At 32.9% G+C, this 27,842-nt stretch overlaps 1 protein-coding gene across 1 annotated transcript in view; it reads right to left on the bottom strand.

The window, feature by feature from the left end:
• The window catches only part of LOC145248097 (rhomboid-related protein 4-like), a 31,960-nt gene extending 11,882 nt beyond the window's left edge, over positions 1–20,078 (bottom strand). The window contains exons 1-3 of the mRNA XM_080109886.1: positions 19,944–20,078; positions 8,900–9,391; positions 5,165–5,314 (exon numbers count right to left, since the gene is read on the bottom strand). Coding sequence (XP_079966012.1) covers positions 5,165–5,314; positions 8,900–9,359 — 610 coding nt within the window. The 5' untranslated portion in view covers positions 9,360–9,391; positions 19,944–20,078. The remainder of the gene's footprint in view (positions 1–5,164; positions 5,315–8,899; positions 9,392–19,943) is intronic.
• Positions 20,079–27,842: the final 7,764 nt, after the last annotated feature.

Raw genomic sequence — 27,842 nt, 5'->3', positions numbered from 1 at the left:
CTGGTATTTAATGGCAGCTTTTTGAAAAGCCATCAAATTTAGTTTGCATGGAAGAAGCAATGTGAGAATCACCTTGTTGCGATGCTTGTATGTAAATATGTATGAATTACATGCATTATCTAGATGCTAAGAAATTATCTAGATGCTAAGAAATTATTTAGACGCTAAGAAATTATCTAGATGCTAAGAAATTATCTAGATGCTAAGAAATTATCTAGATGCTAAGAAATTATCTAGATGCTAAGAAATTATCTAGATGCTAAGAAATAAATTGGAAATATTTACAATCTTCTTGCTGCTTTTTTTATGAAAATAATTTAGGGCCCTATTCTTAACAATTTCCAAATGAATAAAAGATGAAGAGTACGAGAAAAAAGATCAGAATATGTGAAAATCTAGAGACAAGAAAATGTGGATGGAAGAGAGAGAAAAAGAAAGAGTGATAGAGTGAGTATGTGAATGACAGATAAAGTCAGTACAAGCAAGAGAAAGAGAGAGAGAGACCTAAGGCTGAAAGAAACTCGACAAACCCGACAGGCTGCTAAATCCCACCCCCACACTGTAGAGATCCCTAGATGTAAAAAGATCTTTCTACTCCAGTAGTTTCTTCCTCAGAAGCGCTAGACTTTGGAATTCCATTCCAGGTCCCTGCTTCCCCAGCTGTGTTGACGTGCAGAAGTTCAAGTGCAACGTGAACCGATATCTTGTTGCTCAAATCCCTACATAGTACCCCAGTAGTTGTTGCCCCTGATAGTACACCAAAGTGGCAATGTGCCATGTTTGGGGTGAAAAAAAAAAAAAAAAAAAAAAAAAAAGGTGACAGGTAAAAGCTAAGGGGTTTGGTTTGTATGGTTTCCACCACATCAACACTTCTCATTTAATGCTAAAACGATGCATTGTACAGTTAATTTAATACAAGTTGCTATTTTACGTGGGGAGATTCAAAGTTCATACCTTTTCCTACATTATTGGTCCATAGATACTCATATATGAACACTTCTTAAATCATTTAATACTAAAACACAACGCCTGTTGTAAGTGACGCACTGTAAACTGTTAATTGAACACAAGTTGCTATTTTAGAGGGGGGGTCAAGGTTCATACATTTCTCTATATTATTGAGGTATAAATAGCCACAATAAATCTGAGAGGAACTGAATTTTGGATTGCTGATTACATAGTACTCAACAGTAACCATTAGGCCAAGCATGCACATATATTCTGAGAGCAAAGTAAGGAAAGGGTTGCAAAGTGCAAGAGGGGGTGGGAAACAGAGGGGTAAGTATAGGAGAGAGAGGGAAAATTAGATGATGCATTGAGAGAGGGGAAATTGCTAAAATTAGATTTGATTCATCTGTTTTAAGGCTTATTTAATGATGAATGACTATTTTACTTTGACTAAAAAGATAAATCTTACTATAATGGAGATTTTGTGTTTGTACATTTGTAATCAAAACTCGGAACACTATTTGAAAAAGGCAAACGATGTTAAATTATTTAACACTATGTTCTGGGCAACATTTGCTAATCTTGCTAGTTGAAAACTGGGATGGTCGTGCATGTTTGATACGTGGCTTAGGAATTGTAGATATCTAAAAATTCTGCAGATCAGAAATTATAAATTTCTCACTGAAAAGGGGCTGACAGATTGATGATAGAAGTCTAGCTGAGTGACCAGAAAAATCTTAGAAGTTAGTCATGTGACTTAGTCAAAAGCAGACCCCTCAGCAAAGACTTGATAAATAGATTTTCTTTACAACAAAGGAAATGCGATTGCAGTAGAAAAAAAAAAAGAGAAGGATTTCAGGAAGAAAGAAAAAGGAAAAAAGATTTGAAAGAAAGAGACAAGAAAGGAGAACAGAATGATCTCAAAGAGATGGGAAGCAGATTTAGGATTTCCATAAAATCTTTTGTTTAGTGAATATAGTATAACTGTAAATGTTTTCTCAATTATTAAATCATTTCTCTCTGATAGGCTCATAAGAGTAGTGGTTGATGGGCAGAAATCAGAGGCCCAGAGTACTAATGCTGGAGTCCCTCAGGGTTCCATCCTGGGGCCAACTCTTTTCCTGATCTACATCAACGATCTTCCAAAACACATACTTAAATCATTCGTTGACATCTATGCCATCTATGGCAACACATCAAAGGCCGTAAATGACAAAGTTCTCTCTAATTCTCTCTCCTCTGATCTTGAGCGCGTGGTACAGTGGGGGAAGAGGTGGCTGGTTACTTTTAATGCATCTAAAACCTAGCTCCTATCTTTACATCATCAACGCTCTGATCCCCATCTGGCATCAATTGAAATGGATGGCTCTCGTCTTGGGGAGGCTCCATGTTTTGACAAGCTTCTGGTTTGATCTTTACTCCTGATCTGAAATGGAACACGTACATCAAGTCTGTTGCCCAGGTTGCTGGGAAAATAGTGGGATCCTTCTACCGCCCCAGAAGATATCTCACTACTGATGCAATTCTCTATCTGTATAAAAGTCAAGTACATCCAAGGATGGAGTACTGCTGCCATATCTGGGCTGAAGCTGCTAAAAACAGCCTATCCTGCCTTAACAGAGTACAAAATAGACTTTGTGGCTTAGTGGAAGATACCCTTTTCTCTTCCCTGCAACCTCTCTCCCACAGAAGAGACGTTGCAAGCCTGTCTTTGTTTTATCGTTATTTCCATGGTAAGTGCTCATCCGAGCTCCAATCTCTGGTCCCCCCCTCGCCAATCTTATGAAAAACACTCGTCTAGCTGAAAACACTGTCAGTAATTTTTCCCACTCTTTATCTGTGCCTACACCAAAACATAGATTCCATGAACAAAGCTTCTTTCTTAGAACTGCACGCCTGTGGAACTGTCTCCTGTTTGCCGGTTTCCCACCTGACTACAACTTGGATGTCTTCAAATCACACATAAGCAAATTCCTGTCGAATCGCCCCCTTAAGTAAGACACTTTATCAAATCTCCAATACTAACGATTGCTACGATATTATCCCATTGATTACTGTACATGAAATATCCCTTATCCCGAGTGGCTTCTGGGCCTTGATAAGTGGTGACCTCCATGTAAAAAAAAAAAAAAAATCAGCTTTTTAGATTTGACAGCTTCAAGACTGGGATGAATCCCTGAAAAAACTAAGTGGAAAAGTCCTTTCTTCCTCCTCTAACCATCTGAAAGGTTTTGCTATGAATCATAATTCCTGCATCTAGAAACAGTATACGTTGACTAAGTCCAAACGAACTCGAATAATTTAACTTTTCTTTGCACGATTGTAATCGAAATTATTTTATGCAATAATTATTTTCGTTTATAAGAAAATGATATCCAAAGTTTTTATTTATTATTGATTGCTTTGAGAGTAAATACAATTCATTTCAGATCTATCCTAAACCTGACACCAAGTTGCAGCTGAGGATTTTTTTTTTTTTTTTTTTTACATAGGCATAACCACTTATCAAGGCCAGAGACCACTCGAGGATAAGAGTTAAGAGTGTACAGTAGTCAATTGGACAATATAGTAATCGTTAGTAATGGAAATTCGGTAAATTTGTTAACTTAAGCGGAACGGCTCATCAAGAACTTGTTTACGTTGAACTTGAAGACAACCATATTGTACTCAGCTGGAAAGCAGGAAAATGGAAAACAATTCCACAGGTGTGCAGTTCTAAGAAAGAAGCTTTGTTCATGGAATCTATGTTTAGGTTTATGCACAGATAAAGAGTGGGGTGAATTATTGATTGTGTTTTCAGCTAGACGAGCGTTTCTTGTAAAAGTTTGGTGAGGGGGGGACCATAGATTGAAGCTCAGTCGAGCACTTGCCGTGAAAATAACGATAAAGCAGAGACAAACAGATTGTGCGCATTTTGTGCGCTCAAGTTTCCAGTGAGTGTCTTGCTACATTTTGAAAGGGTCCATCGCTAAATGAAGATAAAAGTGTAGACATTGGAACTTAGTGCCTTCTCATCTGACTGTGTTCAATGGGCCCGGTCTGCCCCCAACTTGGTTATATTATTAGATCGCATGACGCAGGATTGTGTGACAAGCCTCCTAGACCTGATTACAATTTAATGTTCATTGTATTTAGCAACATTGGCAGATGAAGATAATGACTGATGTTAATTTTTTTTGTATAAAATTATATATATTCGCTGTAAAATAGAATGTTGAAAGTTAAATTTTATTATAGTATCATTTCGCCATTAAATTAATAATTAAATCAAATTGTTATGAAACTATATAATTTTCTTTAATGTAATGTTGGTTTGATCTGTATTTATAAAAATTATTGTAAGAAAATAGTTTAAAATATTCAATCCTTCAATACATGTGGATCTGCTGAGAAATTTTGGTGCTTATTTAGAATCTTTATGATGTACATACTTGTCATATTCCCAAGATTACATAAATTGATCACTTTTTTTTTTTTATATTCAAGAAAATCAAATTTTATTACTAAGCAAGCCATAGTGTTTTGATCATCATTAAGGGAGACAATTCAATTCCAACTATTGAGATCAAAATAAGACTTATAACGAATTAAATTTAGTATTAAAATCACTAAAATCATAAGTTTTAATTTTCTTAGTTAAAAAAAATACTTGATTCATTTATATGATTTTTGGAATATGAAATCTTCATTCCATGATGGGTACATACATCATAAATATTTTTTATATAGTATTTTCAAATTTAATTAAAGCTTTATGATATGTTTTTATTAAATTGAAGGTTAAAGTACAGAATAGGTAAAAACACCCTCTCCTCCCAATGTTAAGAATGGCTTTCTAAATAACATTATTTCAGCACGGATCAATAAGTGCACTAGTACCAAGATTTTTCTGTATTTTTGTTGTTTTTAAATTTGTGCAATTCCATTAAAACGCTGACATTTTAAGCCAAAAATTACTTTTTATTCAACATTTTAATTGTTTCAAAATTACTTGAAAGCTTAGAAGGGTTACTTTTTCCCCCAATTTCGACAAAAATAGATATTGACCTTTCGCCAGTTGAAATACAATTCAAAATCTTGATTAAAAAAAAAACGGTTTTAATTTTTAATATTTTTTTAGGATTTATGTGAGAGAAAAAAAAGACAAAGCAGGAAATAAAACATAATAAAATTTTTTTAAAAAAATAACAAATTTTAAAGAGAAAAAATGGTTTACCAATAAAAGAGGACTGTGGAGCAACCAACTGAATAATAAAGAGTTCACTCCAATACATCATCCGAATAGGAATAGGAATTCCAAACACATATTGGCGCTGGTGGGCAGATTCCTGATCTTGGAGAACAACTTTTATGGCAAAAATGACAGCTGAGAAAAATAAAAACCAATAAAATAAAATAAAAGACAAAATCAATTTTATTAATTATTTTAATAACATTTTTTGGGGGCGCTAAATAATCAAGGGAGATAACTACATATGACTAAAATATAAAGAAATGAGAATTTGGTATGCTGAAAACGATAGTAATAGTTTGTTTTTTTTACAGTAGCAAAAGTTTATTACAATTTTATGAACGGTGCATTTGGGTTTTTGAACTACTATTCTCATCTTGATTGTTATATTAGAGATTCTAAGTTGTGCATGCTTTCAGCATTCAGCATCCCAAATTCTTTTTTCTTTAAATGATTATTTTCTTAGTCAAATGTGCTTGTACTTATCTCTCTTGCATTTTTAATGCCTTCTGTAAAAGTGCCAACATAATAGCATAAAATGAAATTTTTAAATCCTTAAAAAATAAATTACTATATCAAATCCACTATAATTCAATTAGATTTATTTGTAAACAAGTCAGCCATTTTGATCTTTTGTTAATAGTTGAAATATATATATATATATATTTTTTTACTTTTCGAAATTTGAAAGGAATTTGGAAGGATTTAAGTTGCAGTGTAATTACAAAATTAAATTGCAGTTTCTTTGCAAACAAATGAATATTACTTCATTACCCTAAGCAATTTGGTAGCATTTAAACTATTGAATAGAAAGTCATGAACTGGCTTAGTAAATCCTTATGTATTATTTTGACTACTGTTCTCATCTTGAGTGTTATTTGCACATTTCAGCTGATGTAACCTCCAACCTTCTTCAGGTGAACTCTGGAATCTTTTTGCCAATCTGTGTGAGAATCTGTGCAGACTTTAAACAGAACTCTATCTAATCCACTCTCATTTCATCAGCCATGACTGGATGGAAGTCGATAGTAATTTGCAATTACATCCTGAGTATTATCTGCACAGAGGATTAAACCTTCAATCTCCAGAACAGTATCATTCACAACAGAATTTACCAAGTACTTTATCCATTATGCCACGGGTCCATGGATTAAATAAAGGGTTCTGTTCAAAAGTTCATGCAGATTCCATAGTTTGACAAGATACACCTTAAGAAGGTCGGGGCTTACATCACCCGAAACATTGTGCAAATAATACTCAAGATGAGAACAGTAGTCGGAATAATCCAAATAATACAAATAACCAATCATCATCTAAAAACTTCATGCATTAAAAAATTTGAAGTTGAAGGGGGAAGGTATTAATATCCAATAATTTCATACATAAAAATAAAAACAACATTACTGTAACAAAACTAGTTATAGTTTTATAACAATTTGGTTTAATTACCTCCTGAGTGACTGAACTATACCTTAAGAATTAAATTTAATTTTCAAAATCATTAAAAAATAATTTGTTAAAAGAAACAAAATTGAATGCAAAAAGTTAATAGTTAAAATTTAAGATTGCAGAAAATAAATTTTTAAACAATTAAACAAATGAGAATTAATTATAAATACAAGAAAAATAAACATGATAAAATATTAAACATAAGATAAATGATATTGAGTATCAACAAGTCTTACATTATTAAGTTTAAATTATATAATAGATTTTTTTTTCTGCTTGCTGTCTCCCGAAAGAAATCAACTCAAATAGATGGTATTCGTTTGTTATTTAAGTCACAAATTCCATAAAAAGAACAAATAAAATTGTAAATCCTTTAATTATCAAATAAACTTTTGATGACAACATTTGTTATTTTACAGAAATGAAAAAAATATACGCAAATCCCCCTTTTTTTTAACAATGCAGTGTGCATGAACAGTCTGCTCAGAAAAAGGAATGACCGATTGTTTTTTCTTTTCTCCTTCCTCTCCCTCTTTTTTGGCCAGTGAGCAGGGAGTATAGCAAGGGTGGAGGGGTGGTCAGACTCAACTCAATTCAACTCTTAATTCGCAAAAACCTGCTCCGCACACTTTCTTATAGTATGATAACAGGGTGGGTTTGGGCAAGGTCTGAGTTTTCATTTAGCCAATCCATCTTCATAGCGTCAAAATTGAATTTGTCCTGATTGATTAAATTGATGAAATTACTTCTGCTTATTAATTAAGTAAATTTCCATCATAAGTTTCTCACACAGACAAACTCTGAAACCTTGACCTCGGGTTCATATCTGAGACAAAACAATTGTGCATGCTACCATATGCCATACGATGGTTTCCTTCACAAAACAATATTATTATTAAATATTATTATCAATCATCTAATTTGCTCAGCTGAAGTTATTTTTTCTTCTTTTGGTTTGTGTTACCAAGCAATCAGCAAGACAACCAGGGGTCTCCCAGGATTGTTCACATAATAAAAGGCTCTAATTCAGCTCTAATTTAATCATTACTGATGTAATTTTCAACCATCACAGGTGGTTGGGTCACAAAACAAAAAAAAATAATTTCCATTTATGCAGAATTTGCTCACTTTACAATAGCCATACCATAATATACACATTTGAAAGTTGAACACATGTCCGATGAAGAAATATTTCTTGAAATATAACAATAAGGATTTTCCACCTGGCCATAAGAACACAATGCATGTAAAATATTAATAACACACACACACACACATATATATATATATATATAGAGAGAGAGAGAGAGAGAGACAGAGAGAGAGAGAGAGACATAGATACACATATGTATTAATAAAGGTGAATCTGCATAGCTTATTCCACTATTTTAATTTGCTTCAGTTTATATCTATCCATTACACCTCTTTGTATTGTCTTCTATAAATTAAAATTTTCTTTATATACACACTAAACAATGCTTCAAGTAAACTACATTAACCTCTTGAATGTAAAAACTTGTAAGCAATGCTGAGTAGGTGCAGCTAGTTTTACAACTATTTCAACTTATCTGCCTTTTATTGAGATTGTAACTAAAGGAAAAGTCTATATAGCATGTCATATAGCGAACAATGTGATGATGTATGAAAGTGAAATCTTGTAAGTCAGAGTTGAGGATATGTGTTGCATGGATAGAAATGATACAAGAATACAATGGAGGTGAACTGGGAGTTTTAAAGACAAACTTAGATATGATGATCTCAGAAGAAGCTTAAATCTGGACAATATAGGGAGATGTGTGCAGAACTGGAGACTTTGTTGGTTTGCTCACATGGATTAGAGTACTTGGGTTAGCAGATGTGGAACAGTTGAGGTAGCAGGGTCGGTTGACAAAGGGAAGCCATGGAAAACACGAGAGGAAGTGATAAGGAAGGATTTGAGAGATGGCGGATACATAAAAAAGCCTAGCTGGATGTTACATTAATCGACAATAATGAAGATGAAGATGAAAATAATAAAGACGAACATAACAATGAGAATGATTAATATGAAGATGATGAAGACGACAACAAAGATGAAGACAATGACGAAGATGAAGACAAAGACAATGACGAAGATGAAGACGACAACGAAGATGATGAAGACAAAGACAAAGATAAAGATGAAGACAATGAGAGAAATGAAGATGATGACAAAGATAAAAATGAAAATAAAGATGTAATAGTAACAATAAAATTTATTCACAGGAGATAATAGGAATGTTTTAGATTTACCTGAGAATCCAATGGCACAGGTGAGTTCATAATGGGTATTTCCAGTGATGGCTGTTAAAAGAATATTACAACCGACCAAGATGGCACCTGACAAGAAGGTAAACACAACCAACATGAATGCAAAGAATTCACTTGTCAATTGTCGCTCAAGGATGAAACCTTTCGAAAGGAATGAGACCATATTATAATAAAGATGCATATCGTTGAAATGGCAGAACGCTCCGTAGAGAATCCGCTGCCACTGCTTATGAGTCCAACAATGGTAGACACTTATGCATGCATTTTCTATCGAAGGGAATATCGGCTTTGGGAGGAAGTAATCTTCGTAGTGAATGCCCACATTGACCAGCGTAGTGAGCAGGGTGATCGGAGGGACATGCGTCCAGCCACCAAGCTTCATCAGGTGGTCAAAAAGAAAGAGAAGAATTAAAAGAGAGCCTCGGTTCCTGCGTCCATCCATTTTGCAACCACCAGGAGCAACAGTAGACTGAACTGGACAAAGAAAAAGAAAAAAGGAAATTTAAATTTGTTAATTTTATAACAGATCAATACTTTTTGACTCAAATTTTGTTCATTCAATTCATTATTTTCAATACTCTTATAAAATTCTTTACCTTTCAACTAATAATTATTCTATTACATTGACTTATCCTTGAGTGGCTTTTGGTTTTGACAAATAATTAGTAAAAAAAAAAAATTACTTGGGTTGCTACATCATCGCTACAACCACTTTTAAAACTAGACATCATTACCCATTAAGCCAACTATTTACATATTAGGGAAACGAACAGCTGTTTCTGTCACTGAAGAGGACAACAGACAAACTGTGGTGATCAAAGAACTTCTCACATCATGCTACATCTGTATAATTGCATGTTCTTATATTTATATATTACTAGTGGTACCTTTGGAAATTTCACAGGAGACTGATTCATATGTAATATATTGATGTTGGCATTCTGTAGATGTTCAGTGTAAAAGGAGACGCTCTGAGATTCTTGTAGCTTTTTTCTTAAAACTGCAAAAGTATTTATCTAAGCTAGCATGAACACCCGGCAAAGACTGGTTGTAAAGTATGCTTAAATATGATATTTGAATTCTTGCAGATTTTGTATATATTATTATAGAGTAAATGCTCTATCGATTTTTATATATTATGAAGTTGTGATTTCAAAAATAAAAAATATCCATATGACTTGGGTGCATTAGCTTGAATCGAAACCAAAATAAAAACGTATGAAAAAAATATATATAGAGATAGATATCACTTGAGTTCCTTCAGCTATAATCGAAACCAAAACTTATGAAGAATTCTTGGTAAAATTACTTATTACAAGAAATGGAAATACATAACAATTTAACGACCCAAATGTAAGCATGACACAGAAAATAACACACATGCTATCGTATTAATATATAGATTATACAACATGGTCATCGTCAAATCCTATGTCAACAAATACTTCTTATTAACATAATTTATCAAACTTAGTTTATTCCATTATTTTCAATACTCTCATAATATTCTTCATCTTTAAACTGACAATTATTCCATTTCACTGACACTTATCCTCGAGTGGCTTTTGGTTTTAATAAAAAAAAATTAGTAAGAAACATATTCTTCAGTTTCTACACCGCCACTAACATCGCTTTTACAACTAGACATCACTATCCAATGAGCCACCTACTTATGTGTGACAGTTGAACAGCCGTTTCTGTCAACAAAGAAAATCTTGGTAGATTGTCCATTATTGACAAAAATTCCTACATTATACTACATGTCGTGCATTTGTTTTTTTCTAGGTCCAATGTTTCGATTGAGTGGTATGTAGAGATTTTCAATCCTCTCGTAGTATTCATCATTATTCAACTGACAATTTATTAAGCCGATTTCATATTCATGCCTACATATTTACTCTCTACTCTTTTTTTTAAAAGATAGGATCACCAATGATGCAATGGAAAATATTCATTTTTTTTTTTTTATTTCATCTGATGTTGCTGTTGTGTTGAACATGAAAATTAAACTGAAATACACTTTTTTGGTCGTCAGGCTAGGATCAAAGTCTAGTACAATGGGCGTTCAATAAGTAATGCCCCTGACCCACTTCCAATTATCTGCTCTAGCTGAAATTTTGCATGAGCAATGATTTATATCTCTATGGATTATATAGCAAATTACAGCTATAAGCTACTTATGTTTTATGATTTACAGGTGTTCGAACAGAGTTAGGTATGAAATGGAGCCTGTTGAGTGTCATGCAGTGATCCGGTTTTTGTATTTGAACTTTTGATAACACGATATGATGATGCTTCATTATATGATCTTGTTGTGCCATGGTTGGAGGACCAACCTAGAGTGTTCTATAAAAATGGTCTCCAAAGCTGCATTAAATGATGGGAGAAATATGTAACTGCGGGTGATTCCTATGTAAACAAAGATTAATAACTGTGCCACGTTTCGTTGCTCTACTTCTGTGAGAAATGGGTCATACATATATAATACATATATAGGGCATTATTTATTGAACAAACCTCATCTCTGTACTGTGCAAAGATAATGCTATAATATTGTGGGTTCATGCCAGACATCTATAGAATGGAAATATGTCACAAACTGTTACAAAGGATTTTAGAACCAGATATATTCTATAACTACATTAACCAGAATACTTAGATAAGTATGTTTCAGGGAAAATAAGGGGGAGAGGAGGTCTGTATTAGCACCAGACATTCATAGAATGGAAATATTTTTTAAGCACAGCAGCAATATACAAAAGATGAAGGATTAAGCTGTGGAATTTCCACAGCTTCTGCTACTCTATTATAAACGATTAAGCATGCAGATGTACTGTTTAGCAAACGTCTTCTGCTTCTACTACAGAACATGTCTCTAAGACCTTCTGTCTCTTATAATTTTGTTTAGCTCATTTGATTGGTCTGCTAGTTCAGGAACATATAAATTCATGCTATCTTCTCAAAGGTTTACCTTATTTTCTGCACTCTTCCACCATTTCTTCTAGACATACCTTACCCAGCAATTGATTTGTTAATGCTGCTGTATATGTTTTCACGATTTATTATAGATCTGAAATTATGAATTCAACCATTTAAGTGCAAATTGAAAAGTCTGTTTTTCTTCATTCAATATCAAATCATATTTTGGAGTTAAACCTGGCCATTTTGACAAGAAACATCAGCCTTACTTTAGCCGTCATCAATTTGAAATCTGAAATGTCGAGTTGAGTGTTAAACTATTTACTAATTTTATATTGTTGACAGTTTTTATATGTCAAAATAAAATCAATTTGCTCGTTTTGCTGTAATAATCAGTTCTAGGTGACAGTCTTCTGGAGATTAGCACAGTCCAAATAATAACTCCAAAGGTTAAACAAAAAGAAATATTTAATAATAAACCTAAACGTAGATTCCATGAACAAAGCTTCTTTCTTAGAACTGCACGCCTGTGGAATTGTCTTCCGTTTTCCTGCTTTCCGGCTGACTACAATATGGTTGTGTTCAAGTCTAAAGTAAATAAGTTCTTGATGAGCCGTTCCATATAAGTTATTAAATTTACCAAATTTTCATTACTAATGATTACTATATTGACCAATTTCTACTGTACACTCTTTAACCCTTATCCTTGAGTGGCCTCTGGGCCTTGATAATGTGGTGATGCCTTTGTAAAAAAAAAAAAAAAAAAAAAAAAAAAAATCATAGAAACCAATATACAAGGTGGAACGATAAAATTGTCGCCCTAAAGAAAACAACACTACAGCTTTATTTCAAAATTTATTAAAAAAAATCAATTCAAGTAACTTGATTATGTAGTTGAGCTGACATCTATTCAATGTAGCCGCCTTCAGCCTCAATCACTGTCTTGATACGGGTTCAGAACTGGGAGCATGCCTTTTCCATAAGCGCCGGCAGGAACTTGAGGAATATTTAGTGGGTGGCAGTGATCAGGCTGGCTTTAGTGTTGTGGGAGGTCATGTTGGTGATGTTCTCGACATATGACCAAATAAAGTAATCCAGCAGGTTCAGGTCGGGGGAGGAGTAGGGCCAGTGAGAGAAGGGAACAAAATCGCAGCACTCCTTCTGAAGCCAAGCCTGGGTCCCTTTGGACATATGGGCCAGCACAGAGTCCTGCTGCCACACCAAGGGTCTGCCAGCTGCCACCTGATTACACCAGTACACTCTTCAGCACATCCAGGTATACTTTGATGTTGACTTTCAAGCTGATTTTGAAGATGTGAGGTGGCATGGTGTGGTCTCACTTGAAATTCATCAAGGGCTACAACCGTTTCTGGAAACTTCATTGAGTTGTGCCTTCAAGCATTGAACTGTCCGGATTTGAACTTTGAGGGTGCTGGCAATGGTCCTGTTGTCATAACTTGGATCTGTAGAGAGCATGAGTTGCATCTTCCATCTCACTCATTGAACATTGTGTCACTTTCAGACATAATAGAAGGCTCCTATCGCTCTGGGGATTTGTACAAAACTGGCCAACTAGCAGATGGTCTGCAACAAAAAAAAAAAAAAGAAAAACGGTTTTCATCAAACGGAAATGGAATCATGTCATCTTTTCTAGGGTGACAATTTTATCGTTCCAACCTGTAAATGAATTGATAACTTCAAAATGCTTATGAATTAAATCAATTTTTCATTAAAATAATTTATGTAGTGTCTTATTTTATTATAATCTTGGAATTAATTTTGGCAATGTTGACAATTGTAGGTCTTATGTCAATGCATCGACAACATGGCCACCAAAATGTTATGTGACTTGTGTATATCTGTAACATATATGGATGTGCGTATGCAAATGTATGCGAAATGACATCACCAGTAGGGAAAAATAAAAACTTTAAAAAGGAGATCATGTTAGAGATGAAGATAACATCCAAGACTATGTTAAAAGCGTGGATGAAATTTAAGACGATCACGTCAAGGGACATTACAGCGGTAATGAGAGAATGAGGAAATAAATGTTGTTGCACAAAAAAAAAAAAAAAAAAAAAAAACTGAGTTGAAATTCTTTTCTATTCGTGATCTCTTTTGCAACTGAGGCCACGTGTTGGTTCCCAGACAATGTTACATATGTAAAATGAGACCGCGGGAAAAATTAAATGAAATGCATTTTGCAAACAAATAGTCTTGATTTTTGCATCAGCGTTATCTTAAAAAAAAAAAAAAAAAAACGTGAAAAACTAAAAGTTCTTGATTGTAAAGAAATAGTCTTGGTTTTAGTGTCCTAAATTGGTTTTAATGGTTATTTTTGTTTTAAAAAAAAAAAAAAAAAAAAAAGGGGGACACGACAGACTTTTTTCTTCAGACTTAGTTTGTTTTTTTTTTAATCATTACGTTGTTATCAAGAACTTTCTTTTCAGACTTTATATATATATATATATAAAAGAATGTCAACATGGAGTTAAAAACTACAATATTTATTTTATTATAAGAGATTGGTAATGTTGACTGAAATGTTACCATGTGTGTGCTTCAGCCTAATGAAATAGTCTGTCTGGAATTTGAATTAAGACAGCAAAACATCAAACCATAAATGAAAATACGAAACAAAACGAAACATTTCATATTTTTTTTCCATTAATTATTATCGAAATGAAACGAAACAGCTTCATTTTGTTTGTTGGTGGACCTCCAAACCCAATAAATAGCGCTATCTTTGCCCCCCCCCTCCTTAAAAAAAAAAAACACAGTTCAAAGAATTTGGTACCAAAATCTTGCGTTTGCTAAGTTTTTTTATTATCACTTTTTCGGTTTGGTGCCTATACTAATAAATACCTAAAAAAAGAATGTTCAATCATTTTTTGAGACTTTATTAAATAGAGCAGTTCCTGACGCTTTTAACATTTTTCCCCTTTAGAAATGCATGTTCAGTCAAGAGGTTAATTTTCTGTCGCAACATTAGCAACTTATATTCGTAACAAATTTTTAAAAAGTTATTTTTTAAAATATTTTTTTGTTTTTTTATTTTAACCCTACCAAACGACGGAACTAATTCCTAACCTTACCCCTACCGAAATACGAAAATAATCCCTAACCCTAACAACCACTTATAACGAGCGAGAACACTTATTAAAGCAGCACACATACATACTTTTTATCCGTGTGTAACCACAACACTTACCCTAACGGTTCTTTCAATGCCGTCAAATAACTTTCGTAAATGATGTATATGACAATGAATTCATACGGAATGAAAAAATAACACTCTTACAAATTTGTCAGAAGTTGACTGACAATTTCGAATTTCTTCAATGGGTTGCCAAATGTCAGTTAATAAGCCAATTCAAGGATGTGCAACGGATGTAACTCGCCATGCTCATTACAACGTAATTCGCATTTCAGTGATGGATAGAAATGGTCTTGTCGAAAAGATGGATTTCATCATTCAATACAGAAGCGCTCTTTTTTTTTTAAACAGTAAGCATACAAACAATTATTTCAATAATTTACAGGTAGAGTATGTGTTTTCCACAACGGCTAATTTCAAAAGAGACTGGAGATTTTTGCTATTTTCTCCGTGAAACATTTAAAAAAAAAAAAAAAAAAAAAAAAAATTTTTTATCCCATTTTCACCCCAAACAAGGCACAGTGCCACTTTGATGTAGGGGGCTACTATCAGAGACATAAGTTGCAGGGATACTATGTAGGGAGTTGAGCAGCAAAATGTCTGTTCCCATTACATTTGAACTTCTGCATGTCAGTACAGTTCGAAAAGCAGGAAACCGGAAGGGAGTTCCAAAGTCTAGCAGTTCTGGGGAAGAAACTATTAAAATAGAAGGCTTTCTTACATCTAGGGATCTCTACTGTGTAGAGGTGGAACTTTGCTGCTTGTCGGGTTTGTCAGGGGTATTTACATCAAGGGTGTACAAGGGTTTGTATTTCGTCAGAGAATCCACCATAAAAATACTTGTAGAACAGGCAGAGGGAGGCAACATTTCATCGATGGGACAGAGATTGAAGCCTAGGTGACAGTTCAGGACCTATCAAGTTGGCACCATGTCATCAATTCATAGAACTAAATTCCATTGAATTGGGGGAATTACTTAGGATGGCTACCCAAAAGAGATGGAAATCGACAAAAGCAAATTTTTCCAAAGAAAGTACCACCAAGGAGCAAGAAGACCCAGCCACTGGGTGTTTGGCGTGGTTGAATACAAGTCCGGTCAATGCATTTTAAAAAAGGTTCCAGACAGAAAGGCAGAAACCCTCATCACTTTAATAGTAGAATGGATACTACAGGGGACCAGAATTATTAGTGATGGGTAGCGGGCCTATGCAGGTATATCCAAGATTGATTTTGGGATATACAGTCGTGACGTCATTGTGCACGAACATAACTTTGTGGATTCCAATGATTCCACTATTAACACTCGGTTAATTGAGAACACATGGATGAGGGCGAAGAGAAAACTAAGGCGACAATATGGCACATCACAGACTTTGTTCATGTCATACCTGGCGGAAATCATGTGGACAGAGAAAGTAAAACAAAATAAATTTGGTAAAATGCTATGTTCCGCCTATTGTTAATAAACTCGTTTGAACTTTATTTGCATTTATTTGTTGTTGTTTTCAAATATTTTGTAGCACTTATTTTTATTTATTTCATTCTAGGGCATGTGAGGTTTGAAATTTACATATTACAATGCAATTATTATCAAAAAAAATAAATAAAAAGTTTTTTGTTGTTAAGAAAAAAAAAAAAAGTGAAAATGAAGATACTGACAGAAATACATAGAATAACATCTATCTATATATATATATATATATAAAAGCGAAAATGTATGTTCGCTTTTTGTGCATGTCCAAGAAAGGCTTTTTTCAGAGAAGCAAGCGGTCGGTCGGTTCACAACTTCTTAAAAGTTTATATCATATGTAAATCGTAATATCTCAGATTTAACAACGGAGCTCGCCTGTCTATTTAATTTGCTCGAAGATAAATATTCAACAGTTTTTGCTCGCCGCAGTAGGTTAGGCCTTTTCCTATGTTTCCCCCTACCCCCAACGTCTTGGGGGAAAAAAAGAAAAAGCATTCCCGCACTAAATGAAATGCTACCCCGCAGTCAAAAGTTGACCTCTTTAAGTCATTAAAACGTGCACCTGCTAATTTAAGTAATTTAAGTTTCTGTTAGCATCTCGCGGTGGGGCAATGGTTAATGTCGCACGTTTTTTTTTTTTTTTTCACACTTTAATTTACAACTTTGCCTCAACGGTTCGGGTTCGATCCTCATACTTACCTACACACACACCTCCAAACACCCGGGCAACGCCGGATACCCCCGCTAGTAAAAAAATAAAAAACAAGACGAGAATCCAACAAACCAAAAAGTTCAAATATTTAGCAGCAATTATTATCAAAAAAAAAAAAAAAAAAAGCAATGATTTAAAAAAAGGAAGTTTTGTTTCATTTCCTTAGAGAACGATTCCATGTTTGTAAATTCTCGGTGAACTTTTTCTTTTTGGGCCATGCTGTCTATGTTTCAACATTGGACCCACCATTATCAACATTGACTTCATATTAATGATACGAAAACAAAACATGGTGGCATCTTGTAAGACACCATTTTGTAAAAACCATGATTCTTGTAGCATATTGACACATTTCAAACATGCGTAATACTGAAAATAGATTTTAACTCGAAATGATTCCTGATTTTATATATATATATATTGGTTCTTGTGCAGTTAAGATACCGTGCTGAAATAATGTTATCTAGAAAGCTATTCTTAACATGAGAAGAGGAGCTTTTTCACTATTCGACACATTTACTTGATTGAATAAAAGATGGTAATTATGGCCTGGTAGACCAACACAAAACCTACCTTAAAAAAACTTGTTTTCTAGGAGTTTTCAGGTGTGCTAAAAGCGAATATCGTATTTAAAACTAAGGTCAGTAGGTATCCCCAAAACAATGTGAAAAACGGAGTGAATATTCCCGTGACGTCAGACTCGTGTTAACTATACGAACTATGGAAAAGCAGAAGCGACTTAATGATTTTTTAAAACCTTTGTTTATCTTCTTCAAACTGCAATTAATAATTAATCTTTGTTATAATTTTGTTAGGTTTTAGGATTTACACAGTTTAATGATTAATAATATTATAAACATTTGTATATTAAATATGAAATACGGTTTTACTGAATGTTCATTTGGTTACCTACGGGGTTTCATATTTTGTTCGGTAAAAAGAGACAAACAAAATATGAGGGGGGGGACTACAAAATGCTTAATATTTGTGCAATAATATTTTCAAATCGGTTTTAACCTGGCGATAAAATAGATGACAAAAGTCATGTTTATATGAAAACTTAATATTAAAAAAAAAAAAAAAATTAAGCACAATTAATTAAAAATCTATGTTGTAGCGGAACATTTTGAAATAATGGAATTTTAATCGTTTTAATCTTTTAAAAATTAATTAATGTTTACGAAGTTTCTTTTTCTTGGCAATTCAACTTATTATAGTATATATTAATTTGAAAAAACGCTATTTAAAAAAAAAAACAATATTAAAATTATATCAATTTTTAATTGCAACTTTAAGGTAAATTTTTGTTCAATATGTGTAAGCTTTTAAAAAATAAATACTTTTTTTACTTATTTGAACTCTTATGTTTCATAATAAATAGAAATTTCGATAGATTTAAATATATTTTGTTCGAATTTCGAAAAAATAAATATGGAGGGGAATACGCACTAAAAAAATATTTCCCCTCATATATTTTATGGAAACTGCATATTATATGCAATTTCATTCTAAAATGGATAAGTATCGAAAATTTCACGAAAATCTGACCATTAGTTGATTTTTACTAGATTTATTAAACATGGGTATGTTTTCACGTTCGGGATGTCTACTACATGGGAACGTTATTTTAAAACGCCAAATTATGTAAACACGATTTTCGTCTCGCAATTTCATTAGTTTCGTTCGATGAAAAAATTTTTTTTAATTATTACTGGTTTATTTTGCCCTTCTTTTAAATGGTACAAAAGTTATACTGATAATATTAATTTATAATAAAGTTACATCGTGTTACATATAGGGTGGAGTAATTCTGTGGTGAATTTTGGCAGTCCCTAAAGGTTGGCAACTATTTTCACAATACTGAAAATATACTTTTTCGCAGGTTTCATGTAATAATGTAATGCGGCGGTCATTGTCAAAACAAAAACAACTTAATGAATTTTCAAGATAATGAAGAGTTAATCTTTTTTATTTATTTATTTGCGCATACAACAATGGGTAATAAAAATTACATTGATTAATATCCATAAAAGTACTTATTTGCTGAAAATTTAAATGCGATATTCGTTTTCAGCATACCCAAAAACCTTCAAAGTCGTCATTTTAAAGGAAAATGTTAAGGTGGAAACCAAGTAAAATTTTACAAATATGGCCGACGTGTTAAATTACTATATGAAACGGAAAAGTATATTTTCAGTATCCTGAAAATTAGTTTTTTAAGGTAGGTTTTGTGTTGGTCTACCAGGCCACAATTACTTTTTATCGTCTGATTATGTTTACACTGTCGACTTTTAGAATTACCTTTTGTTCTAACATCTAAAATTTAGAAATATTTACTTGAACAAAATATTTAAAAAAATGACAAATCGAACAAATTAGGCACAAGGCCAATTAAAAATGTGAGAGTAATGGGTGTCGTTACGTTGGTCATCCTTGGTCACAAATATTTAAAATTGTCTATCCTACTTTTCACTAGAAATATTTCAGTCACCACAATACCACATTCACTCCAGGGTATGTCCTAAAATTTTGATATAATTTTCAAACTGCAAGTCGAAAGGAATGAAATTCTTCTGAGAAAGAATTTGAAAAAGAAGCGTAGCAGCAATATTGTTAGGTTAGGCAAAAAAGGACATGCTTGATGCAAAAACTACGTTCTTTTTTTTTTTTTGTTCTTTTAATATATAATAAACAAACTAGATTAGGTATAATGAGTAGATATGGACGGCTGGTACTTAGATGATCACAGAAAATAGAAACTTACGAGGCAAACGAAAGAAATTGTTGAGAAACCTTTCGGGTGATGCAAGTTCACGTTACCTTTACAAAACAGACGGCCATTACGTTTTTGAGATGTTTAGAGTTATCTCCCTTGATTGACAATTCCTGGTCACGTGCGCCACTGAGCATGACGAAATTCACACCGCACACGTGTCTTTTGGTAGGATTCCATAAACCAGCTGGCAAAATTAGTCTTCTTTTACATATCGAGTGGTCAGAAATTTACTTAGCATGAAATGTGTTTCGGTATAATTACCAAACAGTTTATTATTGCTTAAACTATGCTTTGGTGAACAAAAACATTAAAATACTGAATAACGAGTTTATGAAGAAGCACCGTAATGAAAACTCTCCAAGAAAAATAGTCGCCATCTTTATAAACAAATATATAGAGTCTAAGGGCGATAACTCAATTTCATAAATTTCTAGTCAAAGGATAGGGAACCATTTTTGGAAATATCTGAATAATTGATCTAAAATTATTTACAGTAAAATGGGTTTCGGGGGAGGGAGAGGGAATCATTACTCCTAAACAACTTATTCTTATTAGTTTTATATATGACTAGCAATCGGTGCCCGGCGTTGCCCAGGTGTTTTGAGGTGTATGCTGAGAAAAAAAAAACGGTCAATTTTTTAAAACTTTGACCCCTATTATGACCTCTTAACATTTATTGTTTAGGGATCAAGTAAAGTTAATAAGTTAGATCCATGTCCAAGGAATCTATATCTAAAATACCACGTGTTTAGACCCAAAATTGTAGGAGGAGTTTGGTAGAGTTCTCAAAGGTCAAATCGTTGAATATTGACCACTTAATCGCCAAATTTCTGTCGAAAACCTATCACATCGATTTTCCCAAATCTCAGTACCCTGTATATCAAATTTCGAATCTGTAGGCTTAAAATTGACAGAATTTTAGCGTAGGGAAATGCACACAGACGCACAGACACACACAGACACTATCACTTATATATATATATATATATATATATATATATATATATATATATATATATATAAACATAAACACCATATATATAACAAAAGACCATTATTTACTGAAGTGAAAGGAAAACCCGGGGGAACTTTACTCAAAAATAAATCTATATTTTTTTGTGTGTATTGATAGTCTTATCAACACCCCTTTTTTCTATTTATTTAAAAAGAAAATACAACTTTGTTATTTATGAGTCGTGGAATTGCATTCATCTACAAAAGATCTAGCTAATGTGCATATTTTTTATCGTTTTTAATTAATTCCCTATTAGTTTTTTTTTTCGGTTCTCTTATACGATGATCATCTTTATTTAACTATTACGTGTAATTATATTCATACAGATATTCTATATGATTTATATTTGCGTAATATTTGCGTAGAAATGAAGAAAATCAAATTTACTGTGTATTTAACGTGTGTTAGTCAGCGGGCTTGGTTGCCATAACAACGTGACATAGCCAAGGACGGTAGTGGACGCGAGTGTGTGTGCGTGTGTGCGCGTGTGCTGAAAATTATAGTTTGTTTTCGTGCTGTGTTTATATTATGCATATTGTTTCGTATCTTATCAACTTTTTCGAATCTATGTGTACAGTAATACAAACCCGTTTTTCGAGCTGAATAAATATGTTACATTGAATAAAAACACGAAAAATATATCCAGTTTGGTAGAAAAGTAACTTATCTTGCCTTTGATAACATTTATTTGTTATAAGTATTTTTAAATTTTATCTTTCTAGCTTTAAAAAAAAGTTTTAAAATTTTATCAGCCGGCATAATTTATTTTTAAATATTGAACAATTTCAGGAAAATTAATTTTTGCTAGATTTTCAAAACATTGTTTTCGTGTTGTGTGTACGTGTTAAAGAGAGTCGGACGTGATTTTGAATTTTCCAATACATTGGTAAACAATGTATGTTTGTCGAGCTGAATAAACATGTTACATTGAATAAAAACACGAAAATTATATCCAGTTTGGTAGAAAAGTAACTTATCTTGCCTTTGATAACATTTATTTGTTATATATTTGTTTTTTGACAACTTTTTCGAATCTATGTGTACAGTAATACAAACCCGTTTTTCGAGCTGAATAAATATGTTACATTGAATAAAAACACGAAAAATAAATCCAGTTTTATAGAAAGTAATTTATCTTGCCTTTGATAACATTTATTTGTTATATATTTGTTTTATGACAACTTTTTCGAATCTATCGAGTGAACGCGCGTTTTTTTTTTTTTTAGTTTAGTTTCATATATATATATCTTTCTAGCTTTAAAAAAAAGTTTTAAAATTTTATCAGCCGGCATAATTTATTTTGAAATATTGAAAAATTACAGGAAAATTAATTTTTGCTAGATTTTTAAAACATGTGTGTCAACAGCTTAAAAAAATCGTCTCTTCAAACGAACATGTTTTTAAGAGGAATACCTTGTGAACGTGTGTGCGTGTGTGCACGCGTGCTGGGTAGTAGTACTACTACTAATAATCTTTCCAGCGTTTGTTTTCGTGTGTGCGGACGTGATGTCGTAGGTTGAATTGTTAGATTGTGTAAGTTTCGTATTTTTTTAATTTGTAAATAACAAGTTATGAAAAAATTAAACCCTTCCAAGATGGACAATAAATAAAGCCATAATATTTTATGGTAAAGGTAAGAGCGTAGGAACCATAGTTTTTTAGGAGATGTGATTATTGGATTAACCAATCAGAAATCGTCTGTGGCACACACATCTCTGTTTTTATAGATATATAGAAGATATAGATATAGATATAGATAGATAGATATAGATAGATATAGATAAATAAACATTATTGCAATCATGACAGGAAGACCCATTTTGATTTTCATGATTAAAAGTGGGAAATGAAAAAAAATTAATGGAGGAAGACAGCTGACCGGTTTCGCCCTCACTTTTGATTCTATTTTTACGATATTTTCAGGGTCAATGTGAAATTGTATGCTCTTTCCAATAAACCAAATCTATTTTAGACAAACGTTTTTTTTTAATTCACGCCCCCCCCCATTTTGAAATGTCTATTAAAAAGTAAATAATTAATTTACTCACCAAATTGAAGATAAAAGATCAAAATAATATATTCAAATTTAAAACAAAAAAAGAAGTGTTTTTTTAGAAATCTACCTGTAAAGTCCGAAGTTTGATACCTTTTTTTTTCTTTTTTTATTTTTAAATGAAACCTTGGTCCTTGCTCCTTTAATTGAAAAAAAAAAAATTAGGGTTTGAATTACATTTTTCGAGTAGCTATAAGCTTGGAAAGACAGGGGGTCGAATTATTCAGTATTTTTCACGAAGTTTCTGACACACCTAGTGATATAGTGTATTAGAAAAAAAATAAAAGGAAAAGAACTGGATACACTATATGCTTAAAATAACGATACTTATGTAATGGTTGGGGTGTGTACATAAGTATCGCCAGTGTGATAACAAGGAATGGCCAATCCTCATCGATGCCAGCGTCACATCAACGATGTGAACATGGATAAAAATCGCTCACACTTCAGCATGAACAAAAAAAATAAAAGTGTCAGTACCAGGCTAATGATGAAACAAACTTTAACGTTTATAATAAGGTTTTATTTAACAATATTTTATTTAACAATAAAGATTGATCATTTTTTTGTTGTTGTTGTTGTTGTTTTTTTTATATACGTGTGCTGTGGCTGTGCCAACACACAAGAGAAAAATAAAATTTAATGATTTACGAGATGTTCATAGTTCTTGGAAATAAGTGTTAGATTTTTAGAATCATGTACAGTTATGAAGACTTTATATATATATTTTTATTCAATAGAGTCAGATAGAACTTGAGTAAAAACTGTACTAAAAGAGGGAAAAGGAATCCTCCTCTGACTGAGGCAATCATGTTTTTTTTTAGAAAAAAGAATATCTATTATTTTATTTTATTTTATTTTTTTTTTTTTTTACAAAGGGAATTAAACATTTGTTAAATTGGTTAGTTTCCTTATTAGTATGGTAACTTTGCTCCATAAATGTGTCCGAGATGACAAAAAGTTATTTTTTAGGAATTAGTTCAGTGAGATTGGAACGTTAATATTAGCAGGAATGCATTTCTGTCTTGCATGAGGCGTCCCCTGTGTTCACAGCACGATGACTAGCCGAAAAAGAGAAAAGGAAGGAAAGAGAGGCGAAGAGAGGTAAAAAGAGGCCAAAAAGAGAGAGTTGATCTTTGCGCTGTGGCCATCCAAAAGCGTATACTTTTTGGGTAGCTCCAACGAAGCTGTCAGAAAAAGATTACAGAAATGTGTTTTTCTTCGAGCGTTGATTGACCGGAAAGTAGATACCCTGTCATGTGATATGCTCTGTCTGCACAAAAAGACAAAGTTTTACTTTTTATTTCCGCAGAATTTGCTTGGGTGGATATGGCACGTGTGTGTGTAACTGAAATGTTATCTATTTAAATGTGTCTGACATATCGCTACATGTATGATGTCACCTAGAGACTGATCACGTTCAAACCTAAGAGACATTCCCTCTGCTTGCAGAGAGAAGGCTTCTTCAAGCGAATGTGAATAGTCTCCACGATCTTCCGGTGATAGGTCGAAAGTGCATGACTCAGAATAGTGAATGAATCAGTGCTAAAGTTCATCGCTTTTTAAGCAAACGTCCGGGTTTTTAAGCAAATGTTCAGCTATAGAAGACCCGGATGTGTTAATAAGAACGTCTGTTGGTAAGTAAGTCCTATTCTTGATTTTGCAAAATATGTGCTGTTGGACTCTGCTATCAAGTTTTAACAACATTCAACCCACATAATCAGTGCAGCAACTACATTTAAATTTATAAATTACATTATTATTATTATGGTGGAGGGAGGTAGAACGTCTTTGCAATAGGACACCATTAATGGTTTCGTAAAGAACACAACAAGTACATTTGAAGTAAAATAATATCTTTCCACTGTTAGGCTGATTTGATTGGCAAACCTCTCACTTACTGATCCCAACCATGGTAAACGAATATAAATCGTACATTTACTCACCATACTGATTTTTATTTTGGAAAAATCAGTTATTTTCCTTTGGATGACTGACCTAATCACATCGAGGGGGGTACCCATTATTGGATGAAGAGTCAGTCATAATTTTCAGTTTTTCATCCAATTTTGTTTTAGAACAAATCATAAGGGCTCGATGCCTTAGGATCCAAATTAATCTTTCTTTGGTAGGGCAAAACGAATCCCATGATAAACAAAAGGTCTGCCTGCAGACGACTAATATACATATATATATATATATATATATAAAATACAAGTCTCGGAAGTAGAGTGAAAAGCATATCTTATTTTTCTTTTATTAATATTATTGGAATCTTTTTTTTTTTTTTTTTTTTTTTTTTTTTGCCTTGTACACGTTTTTGTGAATTATTCCAATTTCTGCCTTTGGATTATTATGGACCATCTTCTTCCAATTACAGGATTCCCTGGGATTTTACTTGTGCAAATGGAAATTCAATTAACTTTCTTGGAAAATCATAGGGAAGTCAACCGAAACCCAAACAGCACCAGTGCTTCCATTTTTTGCAAGAACTGGAATCGCTCCAAGATCCAGACAGGCCTGATGTAATGTGTTGAATGAACTGGGAAGGAACATCAAACTTCAGGCCTTCATTGAGCAAACAACATAGGGAAAAACGAATGACTTGGGCACAGGATCACATGAAAATGGGTGTCCAACATGTCTTATTTATGAATGAGGCCTCTGCTACTCTTGATGGTCCGGACGGATGAGCCAAAGTTTGGAATCCAAATGGAACTCCGATCCCTTACAGAGTTCATTGCCAACTAGGATGTCATGTCGCTTTTAGATGATTTTTATGCATGACAAAGCATTATCCCATTCTGCTAGGGTGACTGCAGCCTTCTTTGAATCGATGGGCTCTGTTAGAGAAACCCTCGTGACTTGATCACTGTATTCTCCAGACCTTAACTCCACTTCACCTTTTTTTTAAACTGTCAGTTTTTGAGAGAAACATTAAGCTGACTGCAACTATCTTTCATTGTGTTCTCCTTTTTATTTCGATCTTGTTCATTTATTTTCCTTTTTCATTCGCTATGCAACATTAAGAATTCAACTGACATACATCGCCGCTGGTTGTGCCTAAGAACGCCCTTAATAAATTACAAATTTTATATAATTTTCTATGTTATTACTTTCGCCTGTGTTTATTGATATTTTCTCTGAAACCCAAAACATGGTTCAGGAACGGGTAACGATTTATTTTTTTTTATTTTTTTTTATTCTGATAAATTATCGTTTATATCTGCCAATTGTGACATGTCATGACTCGTTCATAACAATATACACGTGTGTGTGTGTGTGTGTGTGTGTGAACAATTTGGGGTTGTACTTGTACCTATACATGTTTGTTTGATTGCATGCATGGATGTAATTATATGCATATGGCCGGCAGGAGATCCAGTTGCAACATGTATGCACAAGTTATGTACAGAGATGAATTTAACACTTTAGGAAAGAAAGAAAAATTCTATAAAGATTATATTTTTCAGAAAAGTCATTTATGTTTTGTATTAAACTCTGTCCAGCAATTTATCTATATAATTATAAAACTCAAATGAACTTGTAACGGGTGTTTTAACCCAACATCCGGTTTATGACTTCCGGTTGCGCATGCATAAACAAATAATCAACGCAACAATAAAACGTATTGTTTTACTGGGTACATTTTCAGCGTCCCAATTGTTTTGTTTTTTTTTCGCATTTAAATTATCCAAATAAATAATTGTTAAAACTTTCTGCATTTTTTTTTTACATCGTTTATTTCCATATCACGTTTAAGTTATTTTAACGCAATTTTCTTACAAATAAATCTACTTTAACCCGTTGACAACCATTAAAGCATTTTACAACGGTAATTTACCCACCTTCTCCTTTTTCTTTTTAATTTATTCTCCATTTTTTATACACCTTTCTTAAAAAACATTCATATATTTTCGTCTACACTACCAACATAAATAAATAACCCCGAAAATATGTTTTTTTTCATCTGCGTTACAAATAAATAATTAACGCAACAATAAAACGTATTGTATTAGTATGTACATTTTCAGCGTCCCGATTGTTTTTTTTTTGTTTTTTTTTTCACGTTTAAATTAAAAGATATATCAAAATTTGAATTTAATGTTAAGTATTATTCATCTGTTCAGTGCACATTTACCTATAAGTATGGCCAACACCACTTATAATTCAGTGGGTGTAAGTTTTTTTTTTTTTTTAAATAATCAATTATAAACAGATCGACTCATAGAAATCTATCTATATTCTTTTTTCATTTTAATATACTTTCATAGAAATGTTTCTGTTGTCACAAAAAACTATTTTCTTTACGTCACAAGTGTCACGCTCATACATAAATTCCATAGCTAATATAACATACTGACCCAACGGGTCACGGGTAGTCTAGTATATATATAGTCTAGTATATATATATATATATACTTCAGAATAAAATTATCCAACAATCAGCTGGTATGGAAAACTGTGATTATAAGATTTACAAGAAGTATTATGCCACCTAAATAAGAATTGCTCAACATACAAGATAGAGCAAATAAATCAAATGTTAGCACGTTATTGGGTAGTGATTCACATCGTTTATTTGATCATTAGCACATACCGATCGAAATTCCGATGTCTGCAACCAGTCCAGCAGAAACTTGGTCAGTGAGATTTTTATTATTCTATGTAAGACAAAGAATACATAAGAAATATTTTTTTTATTAATAAACAGATCCACCGGACCTATATATAAAAAAACTTTTTTACCGGACCTATTATATAAACAAAGGAAAATTGCTCCAGGAAAATGCCTAAATCGGATCATTACATTGTGATG

This window comes from Euprymna scolopes, chromosome 26 (assembly GCF_053919585.1).
Source record: "Euprymna scolopes isolate OS-2025 chromosome 26, ASM5391958v1, whole genome shotgun sequence".
Classification (NCBI taxonomy): Eukaryota; Metazoa; Mollusca; class Cephalopoda; order Sepiida; family Sepiolidae; genus Euprymna; species Euprymna scolopes.
Note: the sequence above shows the minus strand (reverse complement) of the source record. Positions and strands in the feature narration are given on the sequence as shown.